This window comes from Megascapheus bottae, chromosome 22 (genome assembly GCF_031878675.1).
Source record: "Megascapheus bottae isolate mThoBot1 chromosome 22, mThoBot2.hap1, whole genome shotgun sequence".
Taxonomy (NCBI): Eukaryota; Metazoa; Chordata; class Mammalia; order Rodentia; family Geomyidae; genus Megascapheus; species Megascapheus bottae.
In genome coordinates, this window is record NC_143530.1 from 3041444 (window position 1) to 3059921 (window position 18478).

The window sequence follows — 18478 nt, forward strand, 5'->3', positions numbered from 1 at the left end:
GAAATGGAAGTATGATTTGGGAAGTCCAGTTACGGAGATTCAAGATTCATGCTGGGTGCTGGTGGCTCACACTTACAATCCTACTTATTCAGGAGGCTGAGATCTGAGGATCATGATTGGAAGCCAGCTGGGAAAGAAAAATCCCCACGAGACTCTTATTTCCAATTAACCACTGAAAATCCAAAAGTGGGGCTGAGGTTCAATGTGGTAGAGTGCTAGCCTCAATCAGATGAGCTCAGGGACAGCACCTTCCCCCCAAGTTCAAGCCTCACAACTGACCAAAAAAAAATTTCAAAACTGGGCACTGGTGGCGCATGTCTATAATCCTGTTCAAGGCTAACTCAGGTAGGAAAATCTGAAATGTTTGTTTTTACTCCAGCTAACCTCCGAGGAGCCAGAAGTGGAGCTGTGGCTTGAGTGTAGAGCATTAGCTTTTAGCTTTAAAAAGCTCAGGGACAGCATCTAGGCCTTGAGTTCAAGCTCTAGGACAAGCATATCGACAGATACACACAAATTATTTAAGATTAATATTGTGGAGCAGTATTGAAATCTTGCCAACTTCAAATCAAATGGTCTCATTTACAGGTAGAAATGACTTTGAAAATGAGCTCTGCTTAGTCCCTGTACAATATCTCCCATAAAAGCCTCACCCCAAGAGAGGAGGCTCTTGAATGAATCACATTTACAATACCTTCTGATCTCTGAAACCTAAAACAAGTTCCAGATCTAATGTTCCACATGAAGACCATAACCCGCACAATTAGATTGTATTTGTGATTTTGTTTAGACTGCATCTCACTTTTCTCACTTTGTAGCCCAATGGGGCCTATCACCCATGGTCATTTTGCCTCTTCTTCTTGAGTGCCATGATTGCATGCGTGTACCACCGCACTGAGTGGACTGTCATGAAATAAGCAGCTAGTACCTGCTTTTATCTCAGAAAATTAAAAACCATGCGAGGTGGTGAATGTATGAGCAAATCTGTGGGATGGTGGAGATTACTGACTTGTTTCACTATAATAACTGCTTCTCTGTCTACATTTATCCCATAATATGTTGTACATGATGAATTTATAATAAATTTAAGAAGAAAAAAATGTACTAAAGGCTCTGGGAAATCCTAAAAGTATAATAAAGAGGAAAAGATCCATTTACCTTTAAGTAACTCATCTGTTAATTTAGGAAACTCCTCATTGTTTGAAAAATCAGGCTAAGCATGGTAGCTCACATCTGTAATCTCAGCTATTTAGGAGGCAGAGATGAGGAGGCTAATGTTTCAAGGCAAGCCCAGGCAAAGCCTGGGGGAGAGGCCATCTTAACTAATAAGCTTGGTGTAGTGGTTCTTACCTTTAATTCTAGCTATGTAGGAGGTACATGAAAAGGATTACAGTCAGAGGACAACCTGAGCAAATAATGAGACTGTGCCTGAGAAAGAACTAAAGGGGAAGCATTGTACACACTCCTGCCCATCCAGACTCCCTTTTCATTCTGAGTTTTCTATAAATGGAATCACAGAGGACACAGCTCCATTCTTACCTGGCTTCTTTGGCACACTAGTATGTCTGTAAACTGTGTCATTTCTCTGAACATTGCAATAATTCAGTATTTCGGTCATGAGAGGCCTGGGATCAGGTGGTATGAGATCTTTTAGAACTGGCTTTGTTTACTCCCAAAGGTGTTCACTCACCTTGTATGTATCAATATTTTGTTTTTTCCACACTATTGATGTTAGCATTGTTTTCCTCATTGATTTATTGCGAAGCACTTGACTGGTCTTCTGATTTGGTTATGACAAATGGCTTTGTCATAACAATTGTGTAAAAGTAAGTACTCAGGAGTAGAACTGTGAGGTCAATCTGAGGATATATTGAATTTGATGAGCCTCTGCCAACTGCTTTCCTCAATGGCAGTCCCATTTTCCACCCGCACCACATGGGCTGTAAGCCTTTGTCTGTCTCATCAGTCCTTGGTATTATCACCTTTTCAAATGACCATTCTGATAGGTAGATAGAGCATCTTGGTGAGCTTATTTGCATTTCTCTAACTCATGTGCTGCAAAGCATTTCCCCCCTTGGAGTGACTATCATGGCATGGATACATTCTCTTTAGAGAAGTATCTTTCATTTTCTTTTCTTTATTCTTCAGTTGAATTGTCTGTTTTCTTATTTGGGGGAAGGTAGGTTGCAGATTGTTAACTATGTATTATAGATACAAATTAAATGTAGTTGGCAACTATTTTTTCCCACTCTGTAGCTTATCTTTTTGTTGTTATTTTTGTTGCTTGTTTTTCCTTCTTTTTGTTTGTGCTGGTATGGGGCTTGAACTCAGGGCGTAAGCAGTGACCCTTAACTTTTCTGCCCAAGGCTAATACTCTACTACTTAAATAGAGTATTTCTACTTTTAGTAGCTCATCTTTCTATTCTTGAAATTATTTTCACTTGTGTATCACAAGCTGTATTTCATGTGGCTAGTTCTTTTATTTTGCCTTGTTTTTCTTTCTATTCTTTAAAAAAATACATATACAGGGAAACCTGTGCATGTCTGCTGGGATTAAAACTCCCAGAAGAAGGGAAATGATGATTTCCAACACAACCTTTATTAATTTTGATCTCTTCAACTGTGTGGCTATTAGAACCTGTTCCAGCTGTTCTCAAGGACAGGGTAAGTTCAAATAAACTTGGTAAGTAAGATCTTGCTCAAGTTGGTAATGGTGAACTCTGGCAAAGCCCTTGCGAGCCTATCCTTCTTTCAGTCATAAGGTTACATGGGTAGACATGGTTCCTCAACTTCCCTGAATGAAACCCTAGAGGAAGGGAAGCTCTCGCAGCGAATCTTCTACCCATCCCGGTGACAGCCCTGCCTGTGTGCTTCAGCTGAACTTCCATCTCTGGCATCTCTCTTGCTCAGGGTGCTGTCACTGGGAAGTTCATTCATAAAATGAGTGCATGGGGTTGGATGGACTGATGGACAGATGAGTGGCGATGGACTTACATGCACTTTCAACAGCAGAAGACCTGATGGATGCCCAGAGACCGCCAGGGAGATGTTGTTCACATGTTCACCGTGTCTAGGGAATCTCGGGGATCAGAGACGTAGGTGTGGGCTGTGGTGGGATGAGGCAAGTCTTCCTGTCCTGGCCGCCTCCAGTGCCCCTGCTGTGCAGCGCTCACTCATGATATTGGTTTTTTTCTTGGTTGAATAAGTCAGTGTGTGTAAAATTGTGAATCGATGCGAGTGAAAATGCTAATAGTATTGATGGGAATGTATTTCTGTCCATGAGAAGGGTCTTTGTACCTTTTAATTTACAGGTGGATTTACGGTGACAACCAACTGGTTGACGTTTGCCAACTCTTCAAACTTGGTAGCATTTCCATTCCCTCATGCAGCAGTTCTGGAAGATGTGGACGGGTCTCTGTCTGGGAAAAGCAGAAGTCACATCCTTGCTTCCATGGAAACCCTTTCGGCTTCATGCTCGGCTAATGCCAGCTTCAGTCAGCTTGCTCTTGGCAGTGTCTGCGGAGAAGATGTTGTTTTTCATCGCATGTCTATTGGTTTGTAAGTGGAAGGAAACACATTGTCTGCCTTTTATTTTCTCTCTCTCTCTCTCTTTCTTTATTTTCTCTCTCTCTCTCTTTCTCTCTCTCTCTCTCTCTCTCTCTCTCTCTCTCTCTCTCTCTCTCTCTCTCTCTCTCTCTCTCTCACCATCCTTGTATTTTCTCAGGGCTAGTGTTCTACCACTTGAACCACAGCACCACTTCTGGCTTTTTCTGTGTATGTGATGCCAGGGAATCAAAGCCAGGGCTTCATGCATGCTAGGCAAGCACTGTTCCACCAGGCCATACTTCCAGCTCCCGTTTGGGCCTTTCAATGAGTGTGTGTGTTTCACTCAGTCTACTGAGGCTTATGGAAGGGAAATTGCTGTCTGAATAGTTGAGGTATGTATAAATGGTGACAATGATGCCTAACCTCAAATCATTGGTATGTGGTAGCTTTAGGTTGATTCAAATGACAGCTGGCAATATCACTGGACTGGTGTCACTGCCTCTTATTGACATTTTGAGCTCATAGTGCTTCTTTAAAAGACTTATAGCCAACAGAGAATTTGGAGTCTATTTAAATGCAAAGGATTATTTTAAGAAATTCCAGCACCATACCGCCTCATTGATATACATGTTGTCTCCCCGAGCTCTTTTTAAAAAGTGTTCTGTGTGCTCCAGGAAAGCACTCACGAGGCCTCCTATTACCTGCCAGGTTGCTTCACACCAGCTCATTTTCCTTGTTAATTTCATGAACTATTGGATTTGTACAATACCTTTCCTATGAATATTGGAGCAAGGATTCCTTGGCTATGCTACTCACACTGCCATTAAGTCAGCAGCTGGGCTGTTTATAAAGCATAATAGGGCAGCTCCTGCCTCCTTTAATTTCCAGCTAATGATAGCTGAGTGTCGAGGGTTCTCTCCTTTACCTATTTCAAATGCATTGTATATATTTAGCCACACTTATTTCCTTCCTTTGTTTTAAGTGTCCTAGGCCCATGAATATTAAGCCAACTAATTTAGTCAAACCTCATTGGCATCCTATTTGAGCAGGTAAACTGCAAAGAGCGAGAGGCATTGGGGGCTGGCTCACAGAACACTGAATTCTGAGGACACACGGCGTCCAGGTCTTCTTTTTCTCTCAGAATGCACAGCTAGCATTCAATAGTCCAAAGTTTTTCTACCCTTTCTTTCCAAAGTGTCCATTGTTTTATCTGAAGTCAACAGGCCCAACTGTAGGGAGTAAAATAACAATGATGGAGAGGTAGAATTTTTTTCCTTTCTAATTTTGATTGTGCAGAGAATAACTTTTTCTTCCTTTTTAGGAATGCTGCTTTTTTTAACTGCCAATTTGCTCTTGCCAAAAATGTCTCAGAAGGATATTTTGAAATTGGTACAAGTTAGTGATAAGTTAGGCGTATGCTTACCAGTGAGGAAACCAACATAGATCTGTCTAGTGAAAAGGGATCATTCTCAGCTTATTAACTTACACTGCTGTGAGTTGGGCCTTGCTTTGAGATCTTCTTAGGTCGTCTCTTGGATGAACACTTGTCACTGCAATAGTAGAAAGTGCTGCAAAATCCCAGCCTTATTTGCAGATCTGGCCTCGGTGATTTTCAGGATAGGACCTTGGTTCTTCTAAGGTCATTGCCTCCTGACTTAGAGTCTGGGCGGGCTAGGAAGTGATAAGCCTGATGCTAGATTCTAAGTCATCGAGTAAGACTCCCAGTAGGGTGAAGAGTTTACCCTGGAAAATCCAGTGTGTTGGAACTTCTTTGTCACCAGAGAAATGAAAATGCTTGGCCAGCCTATTTCCTAGGCTTCTAGTTAAGATTGTCAGGTGAACCCACGGATCTAGGGACAGACTTGCAAATGTCTCTCAGGAGCATGAAGGAGGTATCCACCTGCATCTTGTCCTAGGTTTCAGGGCCCTGGGGCCTGGTGCCTCGTATAGGGCAGTGGACTTGGTGAGTTCTAAGGCCATGGGGCTTAGTGCATGCAGATCCTCAGCCAGAGCCTCAGCAATGCAGATTCCCAGGCTCTGGACCTCAGACGTCCAGAACCAGGCGATTCACACAAAAGCTGGAGCAGAGCTGCTCTCGGGTCCTCCTCTTCTTATCCTTCTCCAATTCCTCTCCTGGCTGTGTGTGCTCAGTGGCTTGATCTTTGTCCCAGAGCATTATAACCTCATTAGACACATGTCAGTGCTAATGAGCAAATTTGAATTCAGCATAGATACAAACTTTGTTGTGTTTCATGGAGAAAGGATTAATTTGTTGTGCTATTTGCCCCAGGGCCAGCACCCTAAGAGCTGATTTACAAATCTCTCACATCGTGCTCTTTTGGGGTTGCGTGTTGATGGAGATCTGATATGGCACAAGCACCCTGCTGTCTCCACTTTCAGTTGTTACCCCCTGCCTCAGCCAGAGGTCCCGGGAGGGAAGCTGGGACCTGGGTTTAGCTGCACAAATGGGCCACCCTCCTCCATTGGCTAAAATCCAGGCTCTTGGACTGTGATTTCTTCTTGTTAGCCCCCCCCCCCCCCGTTCTCTGGTTCATTCTCTAGAAGTACGTTCTTTCTTTGACACCAGTGGCCTTTTATTTCTGCTCCCCCCCATCTTACTTTAGTCAGACGGATGCCCATCGATGGCACTTCCCATTGTATAACTCCCGTGACTCAACACTGGTAGTTAGCTTCGCAGGTGAAGCTGGCGCCATACTTGACGTCTGTGTGAAGAGCATAGGGCAGAGTCAAGTCCACGTTCGCCTGAGATGACGGCTTTCGCAGCCTCATGAGAGTGGCACACGCACGCCGATCCTTCTCCCTGCAGGTTCGCACACACAGACCTTCTACAGGACGTACACTATCCTGGAGCCCATGGCCTTGCCAGACAGGAGTCTACCAACCTCCTTTCATGGACCTCAGAGAGGCAGGGGCGATGCAAGGTCAGGACCATTCTTACCAAAGGGTGCCAGGGACATTTTCCTCCACCAGCAAGGTGGGACTGGCTTAGTGCTTGCGTTTTTCTGTCACCAAAATATTAGTAAGATCTTCTGCCTCTATAGAGAGCTATAAGATTGTGTGTGTGTGTGTGTGTGTGTGTGTGTGTGTGTGTGTGTGTGTGTTTCTTCGGTTGTAAGCTCCTCTCTTAAATACTGAAGCCCTCTAAGCTCTGGCAAGCTTTCTTTTCTTCTCAAGACATGTATGCTTGCCAGGTTAAGAAACCTCACTTAATATTCAGAAAGGAGTTGCAGTATTTTCCCCCTGGTCTACATTGCCCTACTGCACTTCAGACCTATTTCTCCAGACAGCTCCTGGAGGCTGCACTGTCTTGCGTTAGAGCCACTGGAAGCACGGAGTGACTATAGCCACCCGTTACCCAGCTGCACGGCTACTGGCTAGTCCATGTCGAGCATGCTCTGCAGTTACCTTGTGCACTGTCTTCCCGAGGCTAACCTAATAGAAAACACTTCAGTCACTGGTTCGGTCAAAGTGATGTTTCGGCTACGTTTAGTTACCGTATTTTTACTTTGCTATGTTCACTTTTTGAGTGTGGCTGCTGTAAAATGGAAGACAGGATGTGCGGCTCGTGCGTGGGCTGCTTAGGTCTCCATCCCGAGCAGGAAAGCATTCAGTATTTCTGCTGGTGTCTCTTCTGCCTGCTGTAAGCTCAAGTTGTCAGCATGGACTCTTCTCTGGGCCTCTTCTCCCTAGGTGTTCAGAATCCCACAGGCGCAGATGTTGAATATGAGTCTTCCACAGCCTGTCTTGTAACTTCTCCCCCGAACCACTTCCATGTTCTTTTCTTTAAACGAATCCCTCTTTGGAGAGGGGGAGAGGAGAGTGTTGAAGTGTGACTCCCCTCAGAATGTGTTGTCATCGCAAGCTGCCTTGTGAAGTGGCCTCTCCTTGGTGCAACTACTTAAAAGATAATAAAATGGAAAGAAAATCTTCTTGACTCTGTAACTTCCCGCTCCAGTCCAGCTACCTTTACCTCTTTTTGTTGGTTTGTTTGTGCTGGCCTTGGGGATTGAACTCAGGGCCTTCTCAGCCATAGTCGACTTCTTTGCTCCTTTCAAGTCATGAAACTTCCCAGCTTTCATGAACTCTGGGAAGTGTCCTCGAGTAGCCTACATCGATTTTTTGTATTCCTTCTGTGTGCCAGCCTTTTAAATTGGCTCCAACAGGTAGGCATAGCTCAAGAATGGTTTTGAAAGCTGGTATATTTCTTTGTACATGATAAGGAAGGTTAGTTTGTTGTTGTTAGTTTTGGGGAAGTAAAACTCTGGGCTTCCCCTAAGTCTTGCTCTAGTGTGTGTGTGTGTGTGTGTGTGTGTGTGTGTGTGTGTGTGTGTGTGTGTGTGTGTTCAGCTTTCCTTTAGAAGATCCAGAGAGGAAAATTTTCTCTCCAGTTTTAGGATACTCAGTGTCCTTTCTGATCTTCTCTGAGCCTTTCCTCTTTGTGGCTAGCAGTTGTTCAGAGCATTTACTTGCACATCTGATTTATTTTTTCTGCATGGCCACTCTACCTTTGCAATTGTTTTCTTTCCCTGGTTGTATTTATAAGTATGTAGAATTGTGCTGGGGAAGACTGAAAACTCAGCTCTCACGGTGGTCATCTGAGGATTGTTAGGACAATGGTACCTCAATTTTCATAGGCTTATTCAGAGATAAAGAAATCAGGCCTCACTTTTGCCTCCAAATTACTGATCTAGTTGACCGTGGGAAAAATTAGAAAATATGACAGCCAGGTGAACCTGTCTGTCCGAAGTCTTTTTTGGATGCTCATGAAATATAGTCAGGATTTACGTATATCAGTGAAAACTCGTTTTCCGAGGCAGGAAACTACAGAGGCAATCGCAAGTCATTGGAAGCTTCTTAGCCCTCTTCCAGACAGGGAACTTCCCTTTTCTTTGCTCCAGTTCCCCCAAGGGTAGAAGGAGCACACGAACGTTGGTGCTCATACCAGTCTTTTGCCATCATTGCAGTAAGTGCTTAATAAATGCTGCCCTGGAAAAGTCTGTACTCCATGTTTGCTATTTAAAGAACCACACATAGAAACATGACTAATTGAATGAAATTCTGAGAAACCAATGCCTGGCAAAAGGAATCGAATCTGCTTAAATGTAACTTAATCCAATTTCTGAAAGCCAGGTAATAATTTCCAATAATCCCATGACATCATGTCAGGCCAGTGGGAGCTGGCAGAAGGTCAGGAAATCAGGAGTCCTGGAGGGCCTAGCGTTTGATGGGCCATGCCTGCTGCCTCTGTTTCCTCCTCCCTGCTGCCGGAGAGGAAGAGGTTAATGTCCTGATCAGCTTGAGTCTTAGCTCTTGCCTAATATCCTCTCCCGTAGTGCTTGTGCTCAGTTTTCCCCTACCTCAGTGCTCTTAATGTGTCAGTGTTCCAAGTACAGGGCACCCCTACCTCTGTGCACGCCAAAGTAAAGAAGAGTTCAAATGGAAATTCTGGCCTAGCTTTTCGTCTAATAATCGCCTAACTCTTCCTCCTAGGGCTAAATTGGCAAAGCATCACTAATGGTATTTTGCAATCCTTAAAAAAAAAAAAAAAGACCCGTGAGACAGGAAAATTTCCAGATCTGTCATCCTCTTCGGGGAGCAGAGTTTACAGACGGACCATGGAAAAAAATCACGTAAAAATCAGGATGGATCCAGACTGAGAATCATCCCCAGCAATTCTTGCTACACAATGATCATGTCTAAGGATTGGGAGAAGGATACGCGACAGTGAGCTCTCCAGAACAACACGCCCTCATCAGTAGCGTTCGTTTAAGTGATGTGTTAGCAGGACTCTCGTCTCACTTATTTGAAGCTACAGCGTACCATGGAAACTGGAGGAGCTGGGAGAGTCAACAGGAGTCCCTGGAGAAATAGCCAGTGATTTGTATGGACATTTGGGTGCTAGCCCCAGTTGTGTAAACTGCACAGAGAAATCAGGCTTCTTACTCTCACTTCCCACCTGACACTGGCGTTCCAATATTCCTTTTCAGTATCCATGACTCAGCGTGCCAGGCGTGGTGTTCTCCTTTCTCAAGCTGTCAAGCTGTCTCCTCCAGCCTTGACAGATTCGGGGAGGCCAGCGTGTGTGAAGGGTCAGCCTCAGTAAGATGTAGACACTGCCTGCTTTTCTTCAAGGCCGAAGATAGAACAGGCAAGAAATTTCGTCCCAGTACAATGAGAGATAAGAAGGCCATTGTGCAACCAGTAGAGCTTCATGGGAGGAGATGCCGGTGCTGCCTGGGTTCTCCACAATGAGTTAGGACTTCAGTCAACTCCGAACAAAGGCAGAAGTAGACATCTGAAAACTTGATTTTGCTCTTTTATTTTTTCAGTAAAACATGAGCGCAACAGGGGCGAGCGCAAGCATCCAGGATTTGCATGCAGCACACCAGTTGCCAGCCACGGTGAAGCCTCTGACTTAGGAAGTGTGTGATTGTGATATGGTGGCTTCTCAATCAGGGGGTGGTAGCTCCCATCTGTAATCCTGGCTGTTTAGGAGGCTGACATCTGAGAACTGTGGTTCAAAGCCATCAGGGGAAGACACACCTGAGGGATTCTTCTTTCCAGTTAGCCAGGAAAAAGCCAGAGGTGGAGATGTGACTCAAGTGGTAGTGTGCCAGCCTTGATTGAAAAAGCAAAGAGAACTCAAGGGCCCGAGTTCAAGCCCCAGTGCCACCCCCCACACGGTTGGTTCTTGCATTCATAGCTGTGATGAATCAAGAACATGTGAGCTTAAGGCAGTGATTTTTATTAATGCATAGAGATAAGTGCCCTTGGGAAGATTACAGCATGACATAAATGAAGGAGGTGACATTGGGTTCACTGAGTCATATGGTTGTCACCAAACCATTTATGGGTGACAGCATTCAACAGCTCTGTAAAGCTCCTGGGCACTAAGTGACAAGAGTAGTGTGGGAGGGTGGTGCCTTCGTCTGGAAGTGTTACCAATCGTGTTACGTGTCTAATGGGACACAGCCCTTGTTTCGAAAGGGATTTTGTCATTTACACAAGAACACAAGTCAGGGAAACGTGCAGGAGAGGGAGAGCCTCACGTCCTTGTGTCTTTCTTCATGTGTGCAGAGGATGTCTGTGCAGCAGAGGGAAGGGTTAACGTTGAAAACGGACTGGTTACCTCCTGATTTCTTGCACATAAAACCACGAGAAGTTCAGAGAGAGACTTCTCCCCCTCGTAATGAAGCTCTCTGCCGCTAATGGCCCATGCAGACTCCCTTGGCTCCTCCAAATTAGAAATACTTTTGTGCTCCTTTGCTTCATTAACAGTAAAGAGAGGGAGATTGGTGGCTATTTAGGGCACAGGGAAATTGGTGGCTATTTAGGGCAAGTGAAGATTGTAGTAATTATGGTGGGTAAATTCTCTTCATGGTGTTCTTTGATTTTTTTTTTCGAGGTTCGTTTGGTGCTTTGCAGGAGAGCCCACCACTGTTGATGCTGGCATTTGGCCTAGAAGGACAGGAGCAGAACTGTTTGGTCCCTGGCAATAGCCAGTGCAAGCTGCATTGCCTGCTGGGTGATGGGTCTGTGGCGTGTTGATTTTTCTCCCTTATCATGTACGCGATGGCCCCTTTCTAGCACCGCCCGTGACAGGATGTGTTTAGTACGTCCCTCTTGAACAGTGCTATCAAAATCTGGTGTGCCCTTCCTGGCGTAGGAGCTGCATCCTAGGGTCCATCTCGGTGGAGAGGGATAAAGGGGGCCTGGCGGGAGGGGGAAGCTGGGGGAGGCCAGGCTTGAGGCGGGTAGCTAGTGGGGGATTGGGTGTTATGCTGAGCTGTGGGCCTCTGGTTGATCAGGGGGCTAGCGTCGTGGTATTGGGCGTTAGCAGCGAGGTACAAAGGAGAAGTTTCTGAGGGCTAGCCTTTAGCACTTGGATGACATTTACATAGGGAGAGGTGCCGAAAGGATCTTCAGAAACTTGCGAAGTGGTAGGAAAAGTGTTTCTTTCAAACACTGAAAGCACCATGCGACCAGAGTTGCTGCTCTGTCGTTCGGAAGCTCATGATGGTTTTTGTTTTGTTTTGTTTTTTTCTGGCCAGTCCTGGGGCTTTGACTCAGGGCTAAGCAAGCACTGCCCTTGGGCTTTCCTTAAGGCTAGTGCTCTACCGCTTGAACCATAGCACCACTTCCAGCTTTTTGGTGTATGTGGCACCAGGGAATTGAACCTAGGGCTTCATGTATGCGAGGCAAGCACTCTACCACAAGGCTACACTCCTGGCCTTCGTGGTCACAGTTTTAAATGACCGGACAGTATGGATTAAAGTCCAGCAGTAGGGCTGAGAGTCCTTCTTCAGTGAGCTGCAGGTGGATGCTTATGGGTTTGGCGGTGACACATGAGGTAGGGGACGTCTTCGTCCTGTATGGTGTAAGAGTTGCTCTCTCAATATTTAGGTCACATTTGTGTTCGGTACACAGGATGGTTTCCATAACCAATACTGCTGTAGTTAAAAAGAAATGGGAGAGTTTAACTTTAGAAAGTGGGTTGTGCTTTCATTTGCATTTTAATGATATAAAATAATCATGTTTGCTGTACTCTACCTCAGTAAAATGCAAGTAAAATGAGGCCTCAGGTCTGTGTGGGACTCACTGGTGCCCCGCCTCAGGGGACAGTGCAGGTCACCCCAGGAAGCTCCCCCACCCTAGACTGTTCTGCCTCCATGCACACATAGACCAAAGGCCTTGACACGCAGAGAGCAAAGAAAGAGGTTACAGTGTCTGGAAGATGAAGGCTTTGGTTCTACAATGGGCAAATAACCTTGGATTTTTTTTTTTCTTCTTAAAATCCTTCTAGAGCGAATGCTCCTGGCGTTTCTTATGATTTGACCTTGATTGACAGCAGAAACAAGACAACCAGGGTCTCCTATGTTTATGACACATTGTCTAACCACTATGGCTGGATGGCTCTGCTCTTGGATCGAGAGACGTACTCTTTGCAATTTGAGAGTCCGTGCGTCAACAGATCTTTGCAGGTAACCCGGGAGTCCATTCACTGGTGTTCTTCTGTCCTGAGAAGTCATGAATCGCAAATATGTATGCTGATGAGGAGGAACCTCATTAGCATTTTTTGCTAGAAGAATTATATCGTGGATATGAGGCTTTAGTTGGTTTGTTAACATGAAAATTTTAGAACTTGTTTAAACCTCATCTTGAATGCAGAATAGTTCTACTTGAAATTTTAAATTTATTAATTCATTGAAAAACTGCCTCTAACCATTCTCTAGAATTATATTACCAAAAAAAAGGAAAAAGAAATTGTAGGATAAAAGACAACTTGCCCCATTTTGTGTTTGTCACCAGAGAAAATGTCTTAACGAGGCATTTTACACACTTCATAGTGCCATCTTGTGGTCAAAGATGAGCGTGCACGCAGCTCTGCGTGAGTTCCCCGCGCAGTCAGATGGCCCCGACTCAGGATGCTGCTTTGTAGAAGGGAGCGTATTTTCTAAAAGAGCAAAGAAAAGGGGAAAGGAGGAAAACAGAAAACAACAACAGAAGAAAAATAAAGGAGAAAGGAAAAAGAAAAAGGGAAGTGAAAAGGTGCAAGCCAGTGACTCTCAGCCACTTCTCTTCCTTTTAACGCCGCTCTTTCTTCCTATTTCATCCCAAATAATCATGCGTGCAGCATGAAGAGGGAGGGTACCCCAGTCCTCCCTGGGAAAGCACACAGACTGTTCCGATCTGCTTATGCCCCCCCGCCCCCCCACAGCACACATCCCCCTCCTTTCTTTCCTGGAGGTTCCCATGAGAACATATTGGCTAATTTTCCCTGAGAGAAGGCAGTAGGGATATGAGTTTGTCTGTGAGGTATGTGTGTGTCCTGGCTTTTCCCTCTGCTGCTGTGCCATGTGTGGCACTATGCCCAAACCCGTGAGTGCCTCAGTTTCCCTGCTGTGAAATGGGCCCGTAGGAGCAGAGGCCTGGTGGAAGGTCACTGTGTGTGTGTGTGTGTGTGTGTGTGTGTGTGTGTGTTGGCTTCCCTTCCTCTTCATATCACGGGGAAGGGGTGCTCGTGGCTAGGCTACAGGAGCTCTACTGACCTGCATTTTCCTTCCCTCCTCTGTCTCTCTGGCTCTGTCTCGCCCATCTCAAGTACTCAGCCACTTTTGACAACTTTGCCCCGGGGCGCTACCTCCTGCTGGAGCACGGGGAATTGCCACAGCACGCAGACATCGAGGTGCAGTGCGGGGGTCACCGGGGTCGGTCTCTCCCGTCTCTCCCATCCCCTGGACGGGACCGGCACTGCGACTGGTTCTTCAATGCGAGGCAGAGGCGACTCACCTACCTGAGTGAGTGTCACTACTATGTCACCACTATGTCACCCCTCCTTCTTCCTGAGTCCCACATGTTGTGGAGAATGGGAGCGGGGGGGGGGGGGAGGCGGAGGGTCATCTGAGTATGATAATTGAGTGATGGACTCTGAAATCAAACTGCCCTGGTTCAAATCCCAGTTCCAGGACTTACCAAGGTAGGGGCTGGCAAACGAGGACTCTTCCTAGGTTTTGGCTCTCTCAGCTCTCAAATGGGGTAATAATAAGTAACGCTACCAGAAAGGATGGAAGATGCTCGACTGCTCGAGCCAGTCCCTAGGTATAAAAAAAAGTTATCTTATCACATCTTAGGATTCCCGCCTCTGAACACGACTCAGAAAAGGAACAGGAAGTCCCAAAGGGATGAACTTGGGGACCCCTGCTCCTCAAAGGGGCTTCCCAGCCTCAGTTTCCGGTGACTCCTGTCCTTGACGAGTCTGGGGTGAGGAGAGTCTAGAGGCAGTTCCGCTGTCCTGCCAGGCGTGGGCCTGGGAGGGAGCTTCCACACACGGCCCGCCTGGCTTCAGCGCGTTGGGTGGAGGTTACATTTGTGGCTGTCGGTGTGACGTTGTGCACTGCTGTGGGAAGGTGGGGATTAGACTGGGGGGTTATGTGTTTGTTGTGCCGTACTTTCTGGGAGGTGGGCTCTTGTCCGTGGGTGGCTGGGTCCCAGTCACTGCCACACCATGCGGTCCCGGGACGTAACACCCCTCCAGCCCTGCGCTGCAGTTTCACACCAGTCCAAACACTGCCTTCATGTTGGTGGTTCTCAGCTTCTGTGGCTTCGTGGCCCTGGGGTGGGGACACCTCATTTAAGAACAGCTTTCCACGGGCCATGCTGTGTGCCCACAGCCCCGGGTAGATGCCCGTGGGCAGTTCTGTCTCCAGGCGTACCAGCTTCATGTCAAACTTCCTCCAAGAAAGGAGACCCGTTACACCCGAACCCACAGCAGTCGGCGCTTCTGTTGACTGAAGGTATTCTAGAGCCAGCGGAGAAGGGGACAGATGAGAACCCCAGCATTCCAGCACACCACTGCGCCTCCCCAGGGAGGGGCTGGCCACTGAAATACTTGGCATCACTGACCCAAGGCCCCACGCGGGGCACTGGCCAGCCGGGGGAGGAAAACCTCTCACTGGTCCCAGTGACAGGGGAAAAAATACTGCCTCATACACAAGTATATTCACACACAAGCACACACGCGCGCGCACACACACACACACACACACACACACACACACACACACACACACACGGAGTCTTGTCTTACATTTCTCTTTTCCACCAAGGCAAACTTTGTATCTCAGGTCTCTAGGGGTTTTGTAGGGAGCTTTGGGCCAGGGCTTGAGGCTGAGGGTTTGACCCAGTGGCTGTATGTTTTACCTGGGGCACATGGCCATAATTCGTCCAGGCGTCAGCAGCTTCGGGATAAGAGTTCAGGAATATTGGCTTGTCTTTTGGAATTGTGATGTAACAACATTCCAACAGGCTCACGTTTCCTTACCATGCCATCTTAGCATAGCTAAGTTATCTCAACAGATAACTTCTCCAGGTGAACAGTAGCACGTACGGTGTCATGTCCTGGCATTTCTTCCTGGGTTTCGTGCCATCCTTGGGCTTCCTCTGTGGCATAGGTGATGTGGTGTGCTGTTGCCACAACGGAACTTTAGTAACCCTGCCAGCCATGGCTGTCCTCATCTCATTCCAACTTCCCTCGTAAGGAACTGGGCTCAGGCTGGATTTCCACGGCCTCTGGAAACATCACCAAGGAACCTCTTTCACAGGAGGTCGCACGTAGCGTCCCTGTGCTTTGTGGCAGGTGTGGGCAGCAATGATGTGACTAGGTAGGCTGTGGGCCTCAGCCACGCCCAGAGGCCGCTCTGTGTCACCCTCGGTGCGCGAAGGGGCCGGGGGGCGGGGGGTCAGGGACAAGGGGCCTTGCAGCCCCGAGTTGAGGACCCAGCAGGCCACCTTCCCTCTCCGGCAGTGGGCCTGCCTGACAGCCAGCGCTTGCCTGAATTTATTTTCCAGAGACGTTTCTGTTCATGGTGAACTATTTTTATTTTTTAGTTACATGAATGCTATGAAATAATTAGTCAGCTAATTAATCTGGTTTACAAGCTTTGTAGGATTCTTCAGCTGTCAGTCAGGCCCAGGCCCGAGGCCTCCACCACATCTAGGCTCCCTGGTCCATGTGACTCCTGTTGCCATGGCGACTGGCTACATCTGCTGACACCCCACTCTCTATTTATTGCTTAATTAAGAATTTCACGCTCAGCCCTTATCTGCCTCTAAGAACAAGCACACACTGTTAAGAAATTCCAAATTCAGGCCCAGACACAAGGCAAACCTTTCTTAGGGTCCTGGCTGTGCAGAGACTCCGTGGCTGTCCTCTGGGCGTCCCAGCCGCCACCCTTCAATCAAAAATCATTAAATGGGGCAGAGATAATGAGCATGTCGCCTACCAAAAGGAGGATGTTTGCTCGGTCCAAAGGCGGAAAAGCTGCGAGGCCTCTCGGGAAGCCCCACTTCAAAGGGAGCCGAGACCCCCCTCATCCCGGAGCCCCAGAAAGCCTCATTTGTTCTGGGCTTGACTTATGCAGAAGGTCCGGTGTGTCGCACCATGGCACAGAGCAGACACGGCCCCTCCCCGCCCTGGCCCTCCCCGGCCTTCTGCAGGCTGGGCTCGTGTGTCAGCACTTAGACAGCTGCGCCCCCCCTGCCACCCCCAGCACCGGGCAGGGCATGTAATCGCTGACTCCCTGTTTACAATGGCCACTTGTAGGGAGGTGACCCGGAGGGGGCCTCCCCACAATGGAAGCTCGAGATGGCAGCTGCTGGGGAGGGCTCGGCTCCATCCTGGAGACATAGAATGGGACTTGTCCAGGCCAGGAGGCCCAGGCAGGGGTGGGACTGGGAGGAGACGTGGGGAGGGGCCGAGAGGGTGTGGAAAACCATCTTGAGTTGATTATTCATATTCTGACTCTTGGAAGCCCCGAGTGGAGCCAGTGGGGTTCCAGCAGCTGCCTTCTTCTCAATAATTGTACATTCTGTCAGGGGTCAGCTTACTTTTGACCCTGTCCTTTCACACTGGGAAAAGGCTCTTCAGGGCACATGGTTGGGCTGCGGCGGGGCTCTTGGCCTCCTCAGAGGTCTTTCCCTCGCCCTCGCCCCACCCGGCCAGCAGCCGGTGATAAATTCGTATCAGATGCCACGCCATTCACACTTGCACTCCTTGGTTCACACACGCGCACACACATGCACACGCGGCAGAGATGGGCGTGGGCTGAGACATTGTGCAGGGCGACAGCTGAGAAGGCCCACCTGCGACGTCCGGAGGGTCCCGCTGGCCCTCCTTTTCACATCTCACTGGGGAGCTCATGTCCCGGCAGGCTGGCCGGCGTTGTTCGGAGGTCGTTCTCTCCGAGACGAAGGCGGCTGGGCGGCACCGGGTGGACGGATGCATTTCATGGTGTGTGCCACGCTGCCTCGAAGAACCGGGGCGGCCACGCGCAGATGGGCCCAGGGGAGATGCTGTGACCTGGAAAGACCCTGGGAACCAGGGCCGTGCCTCTGTGGGAGGCGCTTGTGATCATGGCTGCGCCGGGTGCGCTAGTCTCAGAGCAGGGAGGATGCTGCCTGCGCAGGAGCGCCTTCCCGGGGTCTAGAGGATTCCTGCACTTCCTCCAGAGGGGCCCTAGGAGTCCCGGTTAGGACCCAAGACAGGACCTGGCCCTCAGCTGTCTCCCCAGAGCTCATGGCAGGATTTGGTAGGCAGAGGGGAATCAGAATCCTGTGCGTTGTTGGAAACCATTTCCATCGAAAGCCCTTGCAGGCAATCTATAGCATTCTAGTTAATAAATTAATTTACATTCTTATGGAAAACTCGTTCCTCTCCGCTCCCTAAGGATTTTTTTTTTTACCAGTAATGCGGAGGAGACACATAAGGGACATGGAAAAACTTTTACAGGGAAAAGGTAGATAATGGAAGAGGAGCTTGGGGGTAAAGGGATTTTGCCTCTTTTAGAGGCATCCTCTTCAAAAGAAAAAGGAAGGGAGAAGAAGGGAGGGGAGGAGAAGAGAAGGGAGGGGAGGAGAAGAGAAGGGAGGGGAGGAGAAGAGAAGGGAGGGGAGGAGAAGAGAAGGGAGGGGAGGAGAAGGGTAAGGAAGAAAAGGAAGGGAAGGAAAAGCCAGAAGTCAAAATAAAATGGACTTCATAGAAATCATTGAGATTTTAGATTTTTGTATGTGTGTGTGTATGTATGTGTGTATGTATGTGTGTGTATGTATGTGTGTATGTATGTGTGTGTGTGTATGTATGTATGTATGCGTGCATGTGTGCTGGTAATGGGGCTTAAGTTCAGGGCAGGGGCTCTGTTCTTTAGCTGTTTCTGCTCAAAGATGGCATTCCAAGACTTGAACTGGAAGCTCTGCTTCCAGCTTTTTGGTGATTAATTAAAGAGTCGCACAGGCTGTCTTCAGACTTCAACTCTCAGACCTCAGCCTCCTGAGAAGCGAGGTTGCAGAGTGAACCAAGCTCATTCTTAGCAATTCTAAGGGGTTCACATTAGGCCCTATGGATGACAGATGTTGTAGC

General features: G+C 47.7%; 1 protein-coding gene across 1 annotated transcript in view; it reads left to right on the forward strand.

The window, feature by feature from the left end:
* Pkhd1 (PKHD1 ciliary IPT domain containing fibrocystin/polyductin) overlaps positions 1–18478 on the forward strand; it is a 262115-nt gene that overhangs the window by 122666 nt on the left and 120971 nt on the right. Inside the window, exons 49-52 of the mRNA XM_090356513.1 lie at positions 2526–2661; positions 3309–3555; positions 12368–12545; positions 13667–13862. Of these exons, the coding sequence (XP_090212639.1) occupies positions 2526–2661; positions 3309–3555; positions 12368–12545; positions 13667–13862 (757 nt within the window). The remainder of the gene's footprint in view (positions 1–2525; positions 2662–3308; positions 3556–12367; positions 12546–13666; positions 13863–18478) is intronic.